Source organism: Odocoileus virginianus, chromosome 2 (genome assembly GCF_023699985.2).
Source record: "Odocoileus virginianus isolate 20LAN1187 ecotype Illinois chromosome 2, Ovbor_1.2, whole genome shotgun sequence".
NCBI classification, from domain to species: Eukaryota; Metazoa; Chordata; class Mammalia; order Artiodactyla; family Cervidae; genus Odocoileus; species Odocoileus virginianus.
In genome coordinates this window covers 77,171,898-77,189,633 of record NC_069675.1, presented here as the reverse complement: position 1 = coordinate 77,189,633, position 17,736 = coordinate 77,171,898, and the positions used below count along the sequence as shown (strand labels likewise).

Sequence of the window (17,736 nt, the reverse complement as noted above, 5' to 3'; positions counted from 1 at the left end):
CTTCCAAAGCCCCGTGGCGGGCCGTGTGGTTGCCTCCTCTTCTCTAGCTGTCTATGGAGCTTCTGCTGGCTGCTCATCCCCAGGTGTCTTTGCTCCTTCTCGCTGGGACTTGCAAGTCACTCTCTCTCTCTCTTCATTCTTGCCTAATAAAGCCCACTCCTTTCTTTCCGCATGTCTGGGTCTTATTTTCTCTCCTGAGGTGTCCTGGAAAGTGCCTACATTGAGAGCTAGAAACACGTGCCCATTTCACAAACTGCCTCTGTGGTTTGTCCCAGTGAATTAGGTGAATTCTTTCATAGAACTTTTGGAGATGAGAAAACAGAAGTTCAAAGAGGAAGCCAACTTTTGCCAACATCACATGGGAAAACATAGGCAGAGTTGGGACTGAAAACCCAGCTCTCGTGTTTTAAGAAAAGGCATGGTCACATTAACCTCTCAAAGCACAGAAAATCCATACAGGTCTTTGGGGAGGCCCTGGGAAACTTTTCCTGAGGATGTCAATGGGTTTCATGGCCAAAAGTTCCAGATTGAGAACCCTAGATGGTGGTCTTTTATTGTTGTTGTTTAGTTGCTTAGTCTTTCTGACTCTTTTGTGACTCCTTAAACTGTAGCCCTCCAGGCTGTCTCCCCTGTCCATGGAATTTTCCAGACAAGAATACTAGAGTGGGTTGCTGTTTCCTTCTCTAGGGGAGCTTCTGACCCAGGGATCGAATCCACGCCTCGTGAATTTGCAGGTGGGTTCTTTACCCCTGAGCCACCAGGGAAGCCCCATGGTGGTCTTCACCTTCAGGCAAATCATCATTTCCTTATTTCCTAGGAAGATGGCAGGGAAGCTTCATCCCAGATACATCCAGAGATACCACTATTTCCAAAACCTTTGTAAGAGAGGAAAAATAATTCTCTTTCTGCCCTATGGGTCCTTGGTTAAGATGGATTAACTGGAGAAAAACAGAAGTTTAATAACATGTATAACTCCTTATACAAGCAAAATGTCCAAAAAAATGAGGAACTCTCTGAAATGATCCAAACCATCCCCATCTCCAGCTAAGGATAAAGATGTTGGTGGGAAGGAAAGCCAGATGTGGGACGCCATGGTAGGGGGCAAATCTCAGTAAACAGGGTATGGTGATGCAGATTTAAGTCAGTTGCCTTCTCCACTGATAAGAGTTCCTGGAGATTTAGTCATTGTCCTCTTCTGCTTAGAGAGGGAGACACCTTACAAATGGAGATTTCCCTCATAAATGTAAATGTCTCTTTCAGAAGGGTAACTTCTACTCGGTTTTCAGAGATTCTCCTATGGCTGGTGTTTATTAAAAGTAATCAGCCTAAAATAATCCTTATGCCAGAGAGGCATGTTGTGAGGTGACAAATTCTATTCCCCTTCACCTCAGAGACTCTGACACACAGGGTTCCCCTCCCAACACCGTGTCTCCTCATCACTGCCTCTCCAGGGTGAATGTGGGTGAGGAGGTTCTTCTGAGCTTCTCTTCCATGTTCATAACTTCACCCAGAGTTAACCATGGCTTCAGAGTGAAAGGTCTGTTGTCTCACCTCACCTGGGCTTCCTCAAGGGGGAAGTGATTATCATGTTCTCCTTGACATCCAGTTCAGATTGAACCCTGAAATATTGCTGTGAATTAATTGTTTGAAAAAAAAGAAAAGTGGCTTTAACTGAAACCACCATAAAAGTTTTCTTTCCACAGTTCCTGAGACGGATTGTTTTGTTAACAAAAGACATTTCATTTGTTAGTTGAAATTATTTATGTTCTTTTTCTCTGATTATAAATGTTATATGTACACATTATAAAAATTCAAGATTGATTCTGAGGAGTGAAATATTACCATTATACTGCCAGCAGTAATAATAACCACTGTTAAGACTTCATCATAAATTATGTACTGCCCCAACTTTCAGTGCACAATAACTTGAGCTTGAACACATACAGAGTAAAAGCAAGACAATACTACATACACTCTTTTATGACTTGTCTTTTCTACTTAACAGTTTATTGCAATGTCTTCTCTCCTTTTATTTTCTTTTTTAGGATCTCAAGAGCACACTTATCATAATCATATTCCTCTGTTCATGGCATGCAATCACTGTCTATATTATAAATCCCTCTTGTGTTTTATTACATATTTTTATCTTCTGCAGTCACTTCTGTTCTCCTCTTCCTTTCTATTTTATTTAGTACATTTCTCAGTGAGTTTTTATCCTTGCATATATACAGTTGTTTTGTATATTTTTGTGTTATAATTTAAATAAATGACGTTGATCCAATACTAATTCATCCCAATCAACATAGATCTTCATTACCACTTGTAATGGCTTTGTCATTTTCATTGTGTAGTTCTACCAAAATCTATTTAACCAGTTGGGTTTTTTTTTTTTTTTTTTTTGATGGATAGTTGGGTTATTTTTTTTAAAGGTTTTTCTAAAGTTGTTTTAAACAATGACCGGGTAAACATTCTTTTGTATATGTCTCTGCAGAATTGTGATTATTTCCTTGCAATAGTTTTGTGGGACCACTTTGTGAAAAATCCTTCATTCAGTTTTTTCATTTCATCTCCTAAGGTAGTTTTGTTACTGATTCCCAGAAGTTCCCCACCCCCCATCCTCTTCCTCTCTCTCTCTCTCTGTCTCTTTCTCCCAAAACTTTGCTGGTCTCTCTCTAATGGCATTAAGCAGTCATCTTTGATCTGTTTCTTGCTTATCATTCAGCTGATAAGCTCTAGCTCTTTGTCGACAGAGATCACATCATAGTTAATTGATTCGACAACATTTCCTGGGCACCTGTTCAGAGCTAGGCTCTGAACTGGATGCCAAGGGGAACAAGACAGTCCACTTTCCCCTTGAGGAAGCCCAGGTCTGGTGAGACAGCAGACCTGCCTTATGGTGACCACGTCATGGCAGGTGGTGTGGTAACAGCAGTGTGTACGAGAGTCAAGGTGAGAAAGAGGAAAGCAGACAACACAGTCACTGACGAAGATCCCCATCTGTGTCTGGAGTAAACATTGGAATTTACTGGCAGACCAGAGTGGACCTGATGGGACTGCCCTAAAGCAAAAGAAACAGCTAGTGAGCAACCAGAGACGTTCAAGATGGGAAAGAAACTTGGAGCACAGGGTGGAGGGGTGGACAGAAAGGTTCCTGGGTGGGGGCCAGAGTAGGTCCAGGTGAGGATCGATTCAGAGTAAGGCCAATGGGAGGCCACTGTGGGGTGAGGCAGGGCAGTGATGTGATTGGATTTCATGTTCTAGAGAAAAGGTCATTCTGGCTGTAGTGTGGAAGATGGGTTTCAGGAGGGCAACACAGATGGATTTCAGTAGAGGCTGTTGTAATAATCAAAGAGAGAAATGATCCTGTCCTGAACTAAAGTAGACACAGCAGAGAGAAGCAGATGGAGTTTAAGAGGCAGTTAGGAAGTAGCGTCTACCCACTATTTAACTAGATAATGGGCTAGATATAGGATTACGAAGAAGAGGACAGAGTCCTGGGTAACTCTCAGGCTACATAAGAGACCCTGGGCAGGTGGTGAGGCCATTTACCCAGTGAGAAGCACGGGAAGATATGTTAAGTTTGATGTGGTTGTAGGACAAAGGTAGAAATGTCCAGCAGGTAGAGGGTATGTTCTCTAATGTTCAGGAAAGGTTCACCATAGAACAAGATTTGAGAATCAGTTCCAGTTCTGGTTCAGTCGCTCAGTCATGTCCAACTCTTTGCGACACCATGAACCACAGAAAGCCAGGCCTCCCTGTCCATCACCAGCTGCTGGAGTCTACTCAAACCCATGTCCATTGAGTCAGTGATGCCATCCAACCATCTCATCCTCTGTCATCCCCTTCTCCTCCTGCCCTCAATCTTTCCCAGCATCAGGGTCTTTTCAAATGAGTCAGCTCTTTGCATCAGCTGGCCAAAGGATTGGAGTTTCAGCTTCAACATCAGTCCTTCCAGTGAACATCCAGGACTGATCTCCTTTAGGATGGACTGGTTGGATCTCCTTGCAGTCCAAGGGACTCTCAAGAGTCTTCTCCAACACCACAGTTCAAAAGCATCAATTCTTTAGCGCTCAGCTTTCTTTTTAGTCCAACTCTCACATCCATACATGACTACTGGAAAAACCATAGCCTTGACTAGATGGACCTTTGTGGACAAAGTAATGTCTCTGCTTTTTAATATCCTGTCTAGGTTGGTCATAACTTCCCTTCCAAGGAGTAAGCGTCTTTTAATTTCATGGCTACAGTCACCATATGCAGTGATTTTAGAGCCCCAAAAAATAAAGTCAGCCACTGTTTCCACTGTTTCCCCATCTATTTGCCATGAAGTGATGGGACTGCATGCCATGATCTTTGTTTTCTGAATGATAAGCTTTAAGCCAACTTTTTCACTCTCCTCTTTCACTTTCATCAAGAGGCTCTTTAGTTCTTCACTTTCTGCCATAAGGGTGGTGTCATCTGCATATCTGAGGTTATTAATATTTCTCCCAGCAATCTTCTAGCTTGTGCTTCCTCCAGCCCAATGTTTCTCATGATGTACTCTGCATATAAGTTAAATAAGCAGGGTGACAATATACAGCCTTGACATACTCCTTTTCCTGTTTGGAACCAGTCTGTTGTTCCATGTCCAGTTCTAACTGTTGCTTCCTGACCTGCATACAGGTTTCTCAAGAGGCAGGTCAGGTGGTCTGGTATTCCCATCTCCTTCAGAATTTTCCACAGTTTATTGTGATCCACACAGTCAAAGGCTTTGGCATAGTCAATAAAACAGAAATAGATGTTTTTCTGAAACTCTCTTGCTTTTTCGTTGATCCAGTGGACGTTGGCAATTTGATCTCTGGTTCCTCTGCCTTTTCTAAAACCAGCTTGAACATGTTTACCTTTCTAATATATGCTAATATTGAATAAAGCTTTGTTAAATAAATGAACAAATTAAATTTTAGTATCATATATCCTTCAAATGTGAAATAGGAAATGGCAGCCAGTATTCTTGCCTGGAAAATTCCATGGACAGAGGAGCCTGGAGGGCTACAGTCTATGGGGTCGCAAATAGTCAACCATGACTGAGCACATCCTTCAAATGGACTTCCAGGTGGCACTAGTGACAAAGAGCCCACCTGCCAATGTAGGAAAAATAAGAGATGTGGATTTGATCCTTGGGTCAGAAAGATCCCCTAGAGAAGGGCATGGCAACCCATTTCAGTATTCTTGCCTGCAGGATCCCATAGACAGAGGAGCCTGGTGGGCTATAGTCCATGGGGTCACAAAGAGTTGGACATGACCAAATCATGACCAAAACATGAGCTAGCACCCATGCATGCATTCTTCAAATAGAGCATTTTACTTCTATCAAGTCACGTTTATTTGAGAATTTCCAAGTTCTCTGTACTTAAGGCCCACCAACATGAGTTAAAGTAATTTTCAAAATATTGTAGAGATAACAGTTCAGGAACATGGTAAGAGCAAATGCTTCTCAGAGGGGATAGGCCACCAGCTGAAGAGTCAGAAAACTTGCACATCTCTGCCACGAGTGGTAGACAGTTGGATGTATCCCTCGCCCCTTGGGGTATCTCCTTACTCTTCAGGCAAGGAGGGGCTCGAACCACTGATGCTCCAGTCAGCTCCTAGCCCTGTGCCTAAGGATGTGCAGGTGACATCAGTGCCCCTGATCTGTACTTCTCTCTCACAGCTCCCTGCCACTCGGAGATAAGGGCCATGGTTCTTCCCCACTGGGACTTGGCAGCACAACCTGGAACACAATCTGTTGGACAGAAGGGGGTGATTATTAATGAAAGCATTTCCTCTGTGACCTCACAGGACTAAGCGGGGCTCTGACACTGCCAGAGGCAGCCCATTTCCTTTCACAGAAATCGCTGCTCAGAAACACATAGCATGGTCAGAGGCAAGACCCAGGGGGAAGTGAAAAATAAGACTCAGAAAAGTGGGTGGTGGCTTGAATGACTCCCAGATGAAAGGTTACCATATATTAATCAGCTCACATTCTGTTCACTGGGTGAGCAAGGAATTGGATGGAAGCTTCACTCAACAGTTGAGGCTTCGTCAGGACTGTGGAATCCTCAGATGACTTTCCTCTGTCAGGTTGGGTATGAAGCACTTTTACTAACAGGAAAGAAGCAGAGAAAATAGGACCACAGTAAAATTCTCTGTGTGTGACTATGTGAGTACTTCTCTTTGGTGGCACTTATGGTCAAGAACCCACCTGCCAATTTAAGAGACTTAAAAAGATGTGGGTTTAATCCCTGGGTCGGGAAGACCCTCTAGAGAAGGAGGTGGCAACTCACTCCAGTATACTTACCTGGGAAATCCCATGGACAGGGGAGCCTTGTGGGCTACAGTCCATAGGGTCGCAAAGAGTCAGACATGACTGAAGAAACTTAGCACACATGCATGCATGCATGCATGCAAGTACTTCTGTTTACACACATCAGGCCTGGTGTAGGTGTCAAGGTTAGAATGACACCTTGGTGTCTAGACCTGAAACCTGAAATGTTGGCCTCTGCCTCTTCTGGAATAGCCCAGTTTTCTGGGTCCTATGCTGAGGGTAATAATAGCTACTGTTTGTTGAACACCTGGTATGTGGAAGGCACTGTTGGAAGGAATTCAGTGTGTTAGCTCATTAATTCTCATAACAGCTCAGTGAACCAATGTCATCATTTCCATTTGACAAATGAGGAAACCGAGGCTCCAGTGGGCAAGTAACTTGTCAAAAGTCACACACCTTGTGTGCAGCAGGAGCTTCATTTGTTCCCACTTCTGATTCCAGCACATGTTCCCGCTCCCCACCACTAAACTTAGTCCAAGTGCAAAATGAAAGAGGCATGTGGCATCATGGAAAGAGTAGGGAACCCACAAAATGAGGTTGAAGGGAAACTGGGTCTGAGTAGAAATTTTCCCAAGGTCGTAGCCCAGCACCTGGTCACGGAGTGTGGCTTCTGTCTGCGTGGCATTTCCAGGTGTTCAGGAAGTGTCCTCTGTGTGGAGACACGAGGGGGAAGATGGCAGTTGAATCTAACCCTTAAGGGCTTGTAAGGCCACTTGATTCCTCGCGGATCAGAGTCCCTGAGCGCCTGGCCACCTAGTTACCAGATGGGTTCAGTGTGGAACCACCAATCAGATCCAAGGGCTAATGTCCATTGGCAGCTCCTGTCCTGGGGTCAGGGCGGGCTGTCCCATCCAGCTGGTTCTCCAGGGCCCCTGCGGCTCTCAGACCCTAAGTTCTACAAGGACAACTCAGGTGGTACCTTGACTGGGGGCAGCAGACACGGGCCTGGGGAGGAGGCCACTCTCCACACCTTGGTCATGGGACGGCTCTTCCCAATCCTTCAGGGCCTAGAACCCTTGGCCCATCTCAGCACCCGAGGATCGCAGGCCTGGATATTGCAGCAGCCTCAAATCTTATTGCCGAGCTCGGTAGCCAGGGTGCTGCTAGAGCCTGTTACTAACTTGTTGTAGTCCCCGGAATCAGACGGTAGATCTCCCCGGAATCAGACGGTAGATCCCTGGGGCCCTCTTGTGCTTTCACCTTCATGTGCGCATTTATTATTCTTTCTGGAATAGAACTCTTGTCACTTGCCCTAACAGTGCCAGTGCCACTGCCATCAAAATGTTTTTCCTCATTTATGACAAATCAAATAAGTACTCTTGCCTTATCTTGAGTCCTCAAGGATGTAATCTCTGCCCCCTGCCTGTTTCATGCTTGTGGGCTAGGACTTCCACTGTCATCGCAGGAGGTTCCCAGTTAGAGGTCTGGTCAGCAGAGAATGCCCCGAGAAAGCCTGTCTCTCCCTTTCTGAAGCTGCTCTGGTCCCCAGAGGTGGCGTGAAATGCCAGCCTATGATCAGCACTCTCCTTACTCCCGGGAAATGCTGCTGGGGACTTGTAAGTATGTGGCTTTCAGGAGGTGAAGATGAGAAGAACAGAAAAAGCCAGAAGGACACATGTTTGCCTTTGTTAGAAAAGAAAACCCCACACAGTGAACTGGGAAACTTTGAGGCCTAGTCTTCAGGGTTGTTTTAACAGTCTCTGGAAACTAGCAACCTAATGTCATTTGTTTATGGGATCCAAGACGGGTGGTGATGGGGATTGTTTCAACATCCTGGCACGGAGAAAAACATGTCTCCTGGCTGACGGACTGTGCGTGTTTGGCATGAGGACAGCGTGCTGCGGGGCTGGGAGGGTGGGGGAGTCCAGTTAGGTTGGGAGAATCGGGGTTCTCATCCTGGCTGTGCCATCAGTTGTCCTTGTGATCCTGGAGGAACTTTAAATGAACCAACCTACAACCAGGGAGCTTAAAACAGAACAACCCAGAGGCAAGTCTTTACAAGCTTTGATCTTCCCTGGTTGTGTGATTTTTAAAATCTTAATGCTAGTCCCTGGATCTTGAAACCACATCAAGGATGCCAGATGGAAGGCATGAGGGATTAGAGACAGTCTGTGCTTCCGTGGGCATTTTCTACCTTGATTTTCGTTCATGTTTTTCATCAGTGATTCCCAAATTGACTGAGAATCATATTTACCTGAGTTGCTTGTTCAAAGTACAAGCTTCCTTCTAAGTGAGGGTCTCTTGAAGCTGTATTTGTAACAAAATAATCAAAGATGATTCTTGTACGCAGGCAACTTAGGGACACATTGCTTAAGAATTTTCACCTGGAGACCAGTCATAGGTAAAATTGCCTGATGGGAATTTATCTCTCTGTCCCTTGTGCTCCCTGGCTTTCAGCTGTGACCATTCATCTCAGCAAGCCCCACATTCCAAGAGGTGTCTATTTCATCCAGTTCTGAGCCCCTCAAGGCTGGAAGCATGTCTTCTTTTTTACATTCCACTGTGCCCAGCACAGGGCCTTCTTCACATACGATGCCTATAATGTCCACTGAACTGAGTTGCCCAGAGAGTTTCTATCTGCCTCAGTTAACCAGACCATCAGTCATTATTGGTACAAATCCATGCCTTTAGGAACAAGGAGAGGAGAATTTGTAGAGACATGCCACAGAGAAGACAGCTTGGAAACTGAGCCTTGTGGAAGGAGTAAGATTTGGGCAGGCTATAAGAACAAGAAAGGGGAATCCAGGTAGAAGGTTAAGCGTGAGCAAAGCCAGGCTCCTCCAATTATTTCCATGTTCAGGTAAGGATCCCACGGCCCGGAAAGAAAACTGGATGTAGCCTTTGGAGGCAAGCCAATTGGAAGTCTTTAACTTGTATTTTCGTACTTACCAAACTTAGATTGCAAATCAGTGATCAGTGGGGTCGGAAGGACCTTAAAGATTATCTTGTGCAACTCACTCACTTTTCACTCATTCAGATCTGGCCCAAGTAACCTGGCACTAGAACCACCTTAACTCCATTCAAGATTCCTTCCATACTAGGCACTGTTGTATGTTCCTTAGGCCTCCCACCTGAGCCCCTAAAGATCTTTCATCCTCCTGTCTGAACTCTATTTCCAGGACTATTTCCCTATCAATGGTGCTCATCCTGCTGTCCACCTGCATGTGAGGTGGCCCCATCCCCATCTCAACCCCCCAGTCTTTACATGAGTCTCACCAAGATTCAGCAAGGCTGATGGCCAGGTTCCTGCGAAGCCAAGTGTGCTATTCTGGGTGCCTCAATGCACACAGCAAGCCTTGGTGTGACCTGAGAAGCTGGGCTTAGATGTCAGAGTAGGCAGGGGACAGGTTCAGGGCAATACACGCACACACAAACACACACACACACACACACACACACCACACAAAAATATATTTAATTTGAATCCTCTTCAAGACCAAAAGGGTCTGTGGAGGAAAGATGGTCATGGGAGCTTCTCAGGCCTTCTGGGGTTCTCTTCCCCCTTCCAGGAAGTTTCCCAGTTCACTCCTTAGAGCATTCTTACATGTCTCACCTCTTCTGTGCTAGAAACCTGTTATCCAGACAGGGTAGGAAATGGATGAGAAGTGGCCAATTGCAAGACAGGAAGATCAGTTGAGAGGTGGTTGCAGTATCCAGGTAAGAGATGACAATCTGGAAACCAGTGGAGTTTGAGACAACCCATTTACTCTGTACTTGTAGCTCAGCTGGTAAAGAATCTGCCTGCAATGCGGGAGACCTGGGTTTGATCCCTGGGTTGGGAAGATCTCCTGGAGAAGGGAAAGGCAGTGTTCTGGCCTGGAGAATTCCATGGCCTGTATAGTCAGTCCATGGGATCGCAAAGAGTCAGACACGACTGAGCGACTTTCACTTTTCATGCTTTACTAGCTGTGGAGCTAAGGTGAATTACTTCATCTTTCTAAGGAGCTTCAAACTCCTCACCAATAAAAGGGATGATAATTATCTCTTCGAAACAGCATTGTTATGTGGGTAAATATTGTTACACAAAAGCCTTTTGCAAGCTTAGTGTATAAAAACATGGTCTTTTCTGGTTATCATTTGCACTTTGGTGCCTTGCCCATGGGTCTGTTACTGGTGGTCTTCTCTTGCCCATCAGAACCCTTCCACCAGTCCCATTTTGTGCCTAGCGCCAAATCGTTCTCTATGATAACTCAAACCATGAGGAGTGATTTGCTTTGGGGCTGGGCTGCCCTTTATCTTATAGCCTGGAGCCCTAGCCTAAAAATAATACACTCCTGTTTCTGTTCCCTCGCTTCTTAGGTAACAAACTCTCAAATACCGACTGGCTTTCAGGTAAAGAATCCACAGAGCCAACATGCCTTGACTCTTTAGAAACAAGCCGATGGAATTCTGTGTATTTTCATACTTAAAAAACTTATGTTGCAATCAGTGAACGGTGGGATTAAAAGGACCTTAAAGATTATCTTGTCCAACTCACTCATTTTTCAGTTGAAGAAACTGAATAACAGAGGAGGAAAGGATCTTGGCCAACATCACAGATTTAACTAGAAACAGAGCGAGGATAAATACTCCCCATTAGGTCATGGAAGCTTCAGGGAACATGTTAAGCTTTACTATCCTTTTTACCCTTCCTTTCATCCCAATCTCATAATGAAAGAGACTACTTGGCCCACATCATTGCAACTCCAGTATGGTTGTTGCTGTTCAGTGGCTAAGTCATGTCCAGCTCTTTCAGACCCCGTGAACTGCAGCTCACCAGGCTTCCCTGTCCTCACTATCTCCTGGAGTTTGCTCAAACTAATGCCTATTGAGTTGGTGATGCTATCTAACCATCTCATCCTTTGCCATCCCGTTCTCCTTTTGCCTTCAGTCTTTCCCAGCATCAGGATCTTTTCCAGTGAGTCAGCTCTTTGCATCAGGTAACCAAAGTATCAGAGCTTCAGCTTCAGCATCAGTCCTTCCAATGAATATTCAGGATTGATTTCCTCTATGAATGACTGGTTGGATCTCCTTGCAGTCCAAAGGACTCTCAAGATTCTTCTCCAGCACCACAATTCGAAAGCATCAATTCTTTGGTGCTTAGCCTTGTTCATGGTCCAACTCTCACATCCAAACATGACTACTGGAAAAACCGTATAACTAAGCACCATCTTTGTACTGAATACTGAGGATACTAAGACAAAGGCACAGGCCCTGCCTTCAAGCAATGTAGAATGTAATGATGAAGACAGACAAGGAAACAATCTCTTAGAAGGGCAGGCTGTTTTCTATACAGTTAAATGAAATATTCCTCCCATCTGCCATCTGCACCCTATGTTTATACTTATGGTTGCACTAACTTTCCTCATGTATAGATTATTATGAGGCTGATTTTCCCAGAAAGAAACATACCAAATCCCATAACTTAATGAAGACCAGTGACCAGCTCCTTTATAGTGGCTCATGTATCCTTCATTCACTCCCTCAAAAATATTTGTTGAGCATCTAGTGTGAGGTTCAGTTCAGTTCAGTTCAATTCAGTCGCTCAGTCGTGTCCGACTCTTTGCGACCCCATGAATCGTAGCACACCAGGCCTCCCTGTCCATTACCAACTCCCGGAGTTTACTCAAACTCATGCCCATTGATTTGGAGATGCCATCCAGCCATCTCATCCTCTGTCGTCCCTAGTATGAGGTACCAGGCTGCAAAGATTAAATAAAAAAAGCAGTCCTCTCAAGCAACTAACAATCCAGTAGAGAAATAATGATCTTGGAAGCTTTTATAAGGGAAGGGAGATGCCTAGGACAAAGGAAAGTCCTTTGGAAAGCCTTAGAAAGTCCACAAAGATTTCACAGACGAGGTGGTATGTGAAACTGAGTACTTAAAGAAGTATGCTGAGCAGACAAAGGAGGATGATATTCCAGGAAAAGAAACAGCACATGCCAAGCATGAATGTGTAGAAGCATGCAAGTCCTGGGACCTGTAACAGTTGATTATTGCTGGCATGTGAAATGAAAAGACAGGATGGCAGAAAATGAGTTTATGAATAGGCAGGATTGTGCCATGCTAGCAAGCTGGGGCTACATCCTGTAGACAATGGAGGGCTGCTGAGGGTTTTAGGGAGAAGATCAGATGTTGAGGTTTGCATTTCAGAAATGCTGTCAAGCAGCCATGCAGAAGGCAGGCTACAGTCAGAGAACCCAGTGAGGATTGCTAATCCAAACCTGAGAAGGGCAGTGGTAAGCTGCTCAGATTCAGGCCAGAACTTGATTTTCTATATGATTCACTTATTTCCTGGCACACCTGAGTGATGATACTGACCATGACCCATAACCAAGTTGCATGAGGTTATGTATTTGAGTCTCCAAAACTGTGATTCATGGCGCTAATGGTGTTCCCCTTGTGTGTAAGAGGCCATCCTCTCCTGGGTCAACTGAACAGTTTAAGGCATCACAGTGATCCTTGGAGAATCCAAGTGTTCTTGCTCAAGAGAGAAGCTAACACACTGTTGACCTTCTAAAGGCCCTTGGGAGAGGTTTTTAATCACAGTTAATCCATTTCTCATCATTCACATAAACTCACTTCTGAGATTGTGGTTTTGGCAAATCTAACAGGCTTTTCAAAACAAGAGCCTGGCAAAGTGATTGCTCTCTCATCCCTTCTTTCAGCGCCAAAAGACACTGATTCAAACCTTCCTGCTTCTGCTCCTGTTCCTTCTCCTGAAATATCTTCCAACCACCTATCTCTCTGTAGTTGGGCACTGATGTCTTCCTTATAGTTCCAGGTTCAAATTCTGGCTCTGGTTGTATGACTTGTATAAGAAAGCCACTCTAATCACTTGTTCAGTTGTCATGGGGCTAGAGATCAAGTTTATGAAGTGTTCGGCATACTGTCTACCCCCCAGCCACTGTCAGGGTTCAGTAGCTATTATTATTAGGTGAGATTCTAGTTCAAAAATGACAATTTGTACTTCTCTACTGAAAAGAGCAAAGAGAAGTACTGAAAGGTTGGGTAATACATCTTTTGATTATCAAGAAAACCATGAATTACCGTTTTCTTACCCAGATTAATTAAATCTGACACCTGAGTACCCACTTGATTTCCATATCCAGCTGTGGAATCCCACAGAAACTTATAATTAAGAGACAGTTGCTAATAAGAGACTTGGAACTTGAAATTAAGAGCAAAAATAAGTAGAGAAATTTCGGAGGTCATTGTTGCTGATCCTCAGGGCCTTTTCTCAAACAGAAGCATTTGAAAGCAAATAGCCATCTTAACAGCATTTTTTTACTGTGTCATATTCTTCCCAAGAGGAAATCTTCTCCTGAAAGCAGCAGAAGTGGTTTGGTTTCATTACAATGAAAGAATTGTGCAGTGTTAGGGCAGGCTACTGACAATGGGTGTGGAATCTGTTTTAGAAGAAGGTAAAATAATAACAACAACAAGGTATGTGGTAAGATTATACCTCTTGGGCTATTGCAAGTGTAGACTTGCTGAAGGCCTGGTAAAGAATTTGTCTCCAGCACATAAAAGGGCTAGGTCTGCTTGGGTAAATTCTTCTAAACCTCTATCTCCTCTAACAGAACTTTAAAGATCTTGTGATACCTTTCTTGTTCTGGTGACCCCTCATATTTTCAAGTCTAACTTGATTTTTAAATCACTCTGGTTGATTTGTTTTGTTTTCATTCCTTTTTGTTACAAAACAACAACATTAAAGGGGAAAAGTTTAAATCATCTTTAATTTTCCTTCACTAATTTTGGAATAATTTTTGGTCTTTGTTTACCTACTTATTTCTTAATTAGCCATCACAGTAAATCTGAAAGAGTTTTTTTGTTTTTTTAAATGTGTGCTTTATTGGGAAAGAAATTGAAGATAAAGCAGATAACTAATATTTCTCTAAGCAGCACACAAGATAAATGGCCAAATCAGGGATAACTCTAAATCTAGGCTCTGCCTACCTACACGAGAGTGATGTTGGTCACACAACCTGACATGTGATTGATATATTTTATATTTTACTTTATGCACTATTATTTTTACTTACTAGCAGTAATAATAAAAGAATGAAACTATATCAACTGAAATTCACTAACCAATTTTTTTTTAAAAAGCCACCCAGAGGTTGTCAACACTGAAGGCAATGTTGTAGGAAGTCTCTGAAGATGAGAAGAGAAATAGAAAGTTAATGTGACTAGTAAAAATGAGCTATTTCCATTTGAAAAAGAAAAAACAGCAGACATTTTAGAATTAGAACAACCACCATTGCTGATCATGTTTTCAAAGCCATTTTTTGATAATTTGCCTATAAAGCTTTCTTATTGTTCTTGTCAATAGCCCCACTTAGTAACCCTGCAAACTAAATGCAGAATTAGGTATCTGGGCAGTAAGTGCTAAGGAATCATAATTCATAAAATGAGATTATAAACAGTTTCCATATACTTTACCTGAAGAGCATAAAAGGAGATGATTGGATTTCCTTGTGGGAGTCAATGTGTGTAAAAGACGACACATGATGAAGGAAGATGAAGTCAATAGCCTTTTGAGAAGTCTTTTTCATGCATCTCTTTTCTAGAATATCAAATAGAAGGAAACAGACTTGGGTAGACTGATCAGACACACTGGAGGGACTTCCAACCAAGGGACTGCTCAGAGCTCTAGCTTGGCTCCTAATCAAGCTTGAAATGATCACAGCCACAGCACTAATTGCATTAATTTGCTTTTCTTCAGGCAGAATGGGGAAACAGAATAGCAAACTGGCCCCCGAAGTGATGGAGGACCTGGTGAAGAGCACAGAGTTTAATGAGCATGAACTCAAGCAGTGGTACAAAGGATTTCTCAAGGACTGTCCAAGCGGGAGACTGAATCTCGAGGAATTTCAGCAGCTCTATGTGAAGGTAAGTTGTTTTTCAACCTTCTTAAAAAAATTTTTCAGGCCAGAAAACCTTCTCTTCATCAACTATAGCTTCACATGGAATTATAACTCCAAGTAGCCTATTTGTTTCAACTCTGGTGGTTTTTCACCCCAAAAGAAAAATGGTCATTTTTTTAAAAATGTAAAGGAATGTGTTTTGTTCCAGAGGTAAGTCAAGCAATTTCTGAACCAGAAGAGTAATTGTTCAATCAAAACACCAAACAGAGTTCAGACTTTGACAGCATCTGGTAAAGAAGAGTAAAAATCTCAGATAACAGTGTTTGCTTATGATTATGGATAAGCAGCTAATTGCATTGTTTGGCTTGTTAAAGGTATCTATGCGTTTCTCCAGCTTCCCTGGTAGCTTAGCTGGTAAAGAATCCGCTTGCAATGCAGAGACCCCGGTTTGATTTCTGGGTTCAGAAGATCCTCTGAAGGAGGGCATGGCAACCCACTCCAGCATGCTTGCCTGGGGGATCCGCATGGACAGAGGAGCCTGACGGGCTAAGTCCAGGGGGTCGCAAAGAGTCAGACATGACTAAGCAACTAATCCCAACACAGCACACCTCAGTTAAAGAGGAAGTGCATGGGACGGCTTTTGCAACAAAGGTTCCTTTATTTACAGATAAGAAAAGTATATAGATCCCCAAAGCTTTGAATTTAAAAGGAAGTAGGGAGTTCTGATGTATATTAAGGTCAGCATGGATGGTCTTCTATCATTTTATCAAGTTCTAAAATATGAATTATTTCCAGCATTTTCTGTTTAGAAGTTAAAATTCCCCTGTTGTTGTTTAGTGACTAAATCAGGTCCAACTCTTTTATAACCCCATGGACTATAGCCTACCAGGCTCCTCTGTCCTTGGGATTTCCCAGGCAAGAATACTGGAGTGGGTTGCCAATTCCTTCTCTAGGGGGTCTTCCCAACCCAGGGATCCAACCCTTGTCTCCTGCATTGGCAGGCAGATTCTTTACCACTGAGCCACCACAGAAGCCATGGACAGTAGACAAAACCATTCCATGAAAGGTATTTTTATAGCAGTGATGTTGTTTCGGTTTTTCTGAGTTTATCAGTTGTATTGGTTCTAGATTTGGCATGATCTAAGACATTCCGTTTTATTTATACTTGGATAATTTGAGGCTTGTGGAAAAAACGCATTGTTTTTCTTTTAATTTTTTCTCACTAAAATACCAATATATAATAGTGCTCTTATCATTTAAATGCAGTGAATACCAGTTTGAGCAATATGAACCATCTACATGCATGTATGTGTGTTGGGATGATTATATAAAATATTAAACATTGTCATTCTCTCCTGAAGTTGAACATCTCACGTAGCCTTTGCTCCAGCAATACCATCCTGTGCATATAAAAAAGATATACATAAGAATGCTCATAGCTGCACCGCTCACAAAAGCAAAACCAGGAAACAACCCGAATGCCCATCAAAAGGAGAGTGGAAAATAAACTGTGGTATTCTCACACAGTCAGCCAAACAGTTGAACTTCAGCAACACTGAAACATTACGTGCTGAAAGTCAGTCCCAAAATATTTTAAACACAGATAAGATAAAAATATATTTTATGGAACTACAAATAAAAGCAATAAAATCACACAAAAAAGAAAGCGAGAGAATGATGAAGACAGGATTAAAACCGAAGGTTGCCTCCCATGCAAAAGAGGCAAGGGGTGAGATGGAAGTTTAGCCATGTGATTAGATACAGATTGTGTCAGAGTCTTAGCCACAGCTTTGGGGGCTGGGTTTGCAGTTGCTTATTAAATTATTAATTTTATTAATGCAATAAGGATGGACCACTAGTGAATGTCAAGAATCCATGAGTATCATGAATCCAGTGCTGACCCCCTGAGAGCGCGAGGTATCTATAAAATTCTCTCTTTGCATGTGTGTAGAAAGGACAAAACGTGGCAGGTGTGCATGTTATAAGATCACTGTGACATTTCTAAGATGATCTGAGCCATTGGTTTTAGCGTGTAGAGATCTTCTATATGGAAGCACTGAGAAATGCATTTATCATTGACATAAGTAGATATAAATTGCTTTTGCACAGAAATGTGATGGTCATTTTCCTAAATTTTTATCCCACTCTCCATAGCTTTCAAAGTCACATCTTCTATCGTTTTATTACAACAGTGAGCCTGTGCCTCCACATTGTCTTCCCTCAGCCCCAAGGAAAGTACAAATAAATGAGATTTGTCAAAGCCACTTTCCTAACAGGAAAGGTCATGCAGTCTGTCACTCTGTGTTTAAGAGAGCTCTGTGCACCTCGCTTCTCACTATTTGTTTACAGGGAGAGCAATTTTGCCTTTGAAGAAATAGTTCAAATGCAGGAAATGAAGTATTTTATTTACATGCTGGAGGGACTCCACACTGAAAATAAAATCCACCTCAAGATAAGGGAGGAGCGTGTTAAACATCAAACATCCCTCCGTTTTATGGATGTATATGGACCAACATCAGCCCCCGTTTCTACCTCCCCCAGTCCACC

The 17,736-nt window shown here is 43.0% G+C and overlaps 1 protein-coding gene across 1 annotated transcript in view; it reads left to right on the top strand.

Moving 5' to 3' along the window:
- VSNL1 (visinin like 1) overlaps window positions 1-17,736 on the top strand; it is a 114,294-nt gene that overhangs the window by 32,527 nt on the left and 64,031 nt on the right. The window contains exon 2 of the mRNA XM_020910122.2: window positions 15,048-15,214. Within this exon, the coding sequence (XP_020765781.1) occupies window positions 15,053-15,214 (162 nt within the window). The 5' untranslated portion in view covers window positions 15,048-15,052. The remainder of the gene's footprint in view (window positions 1-15,047; window positions 15,215-17,736) is intronic.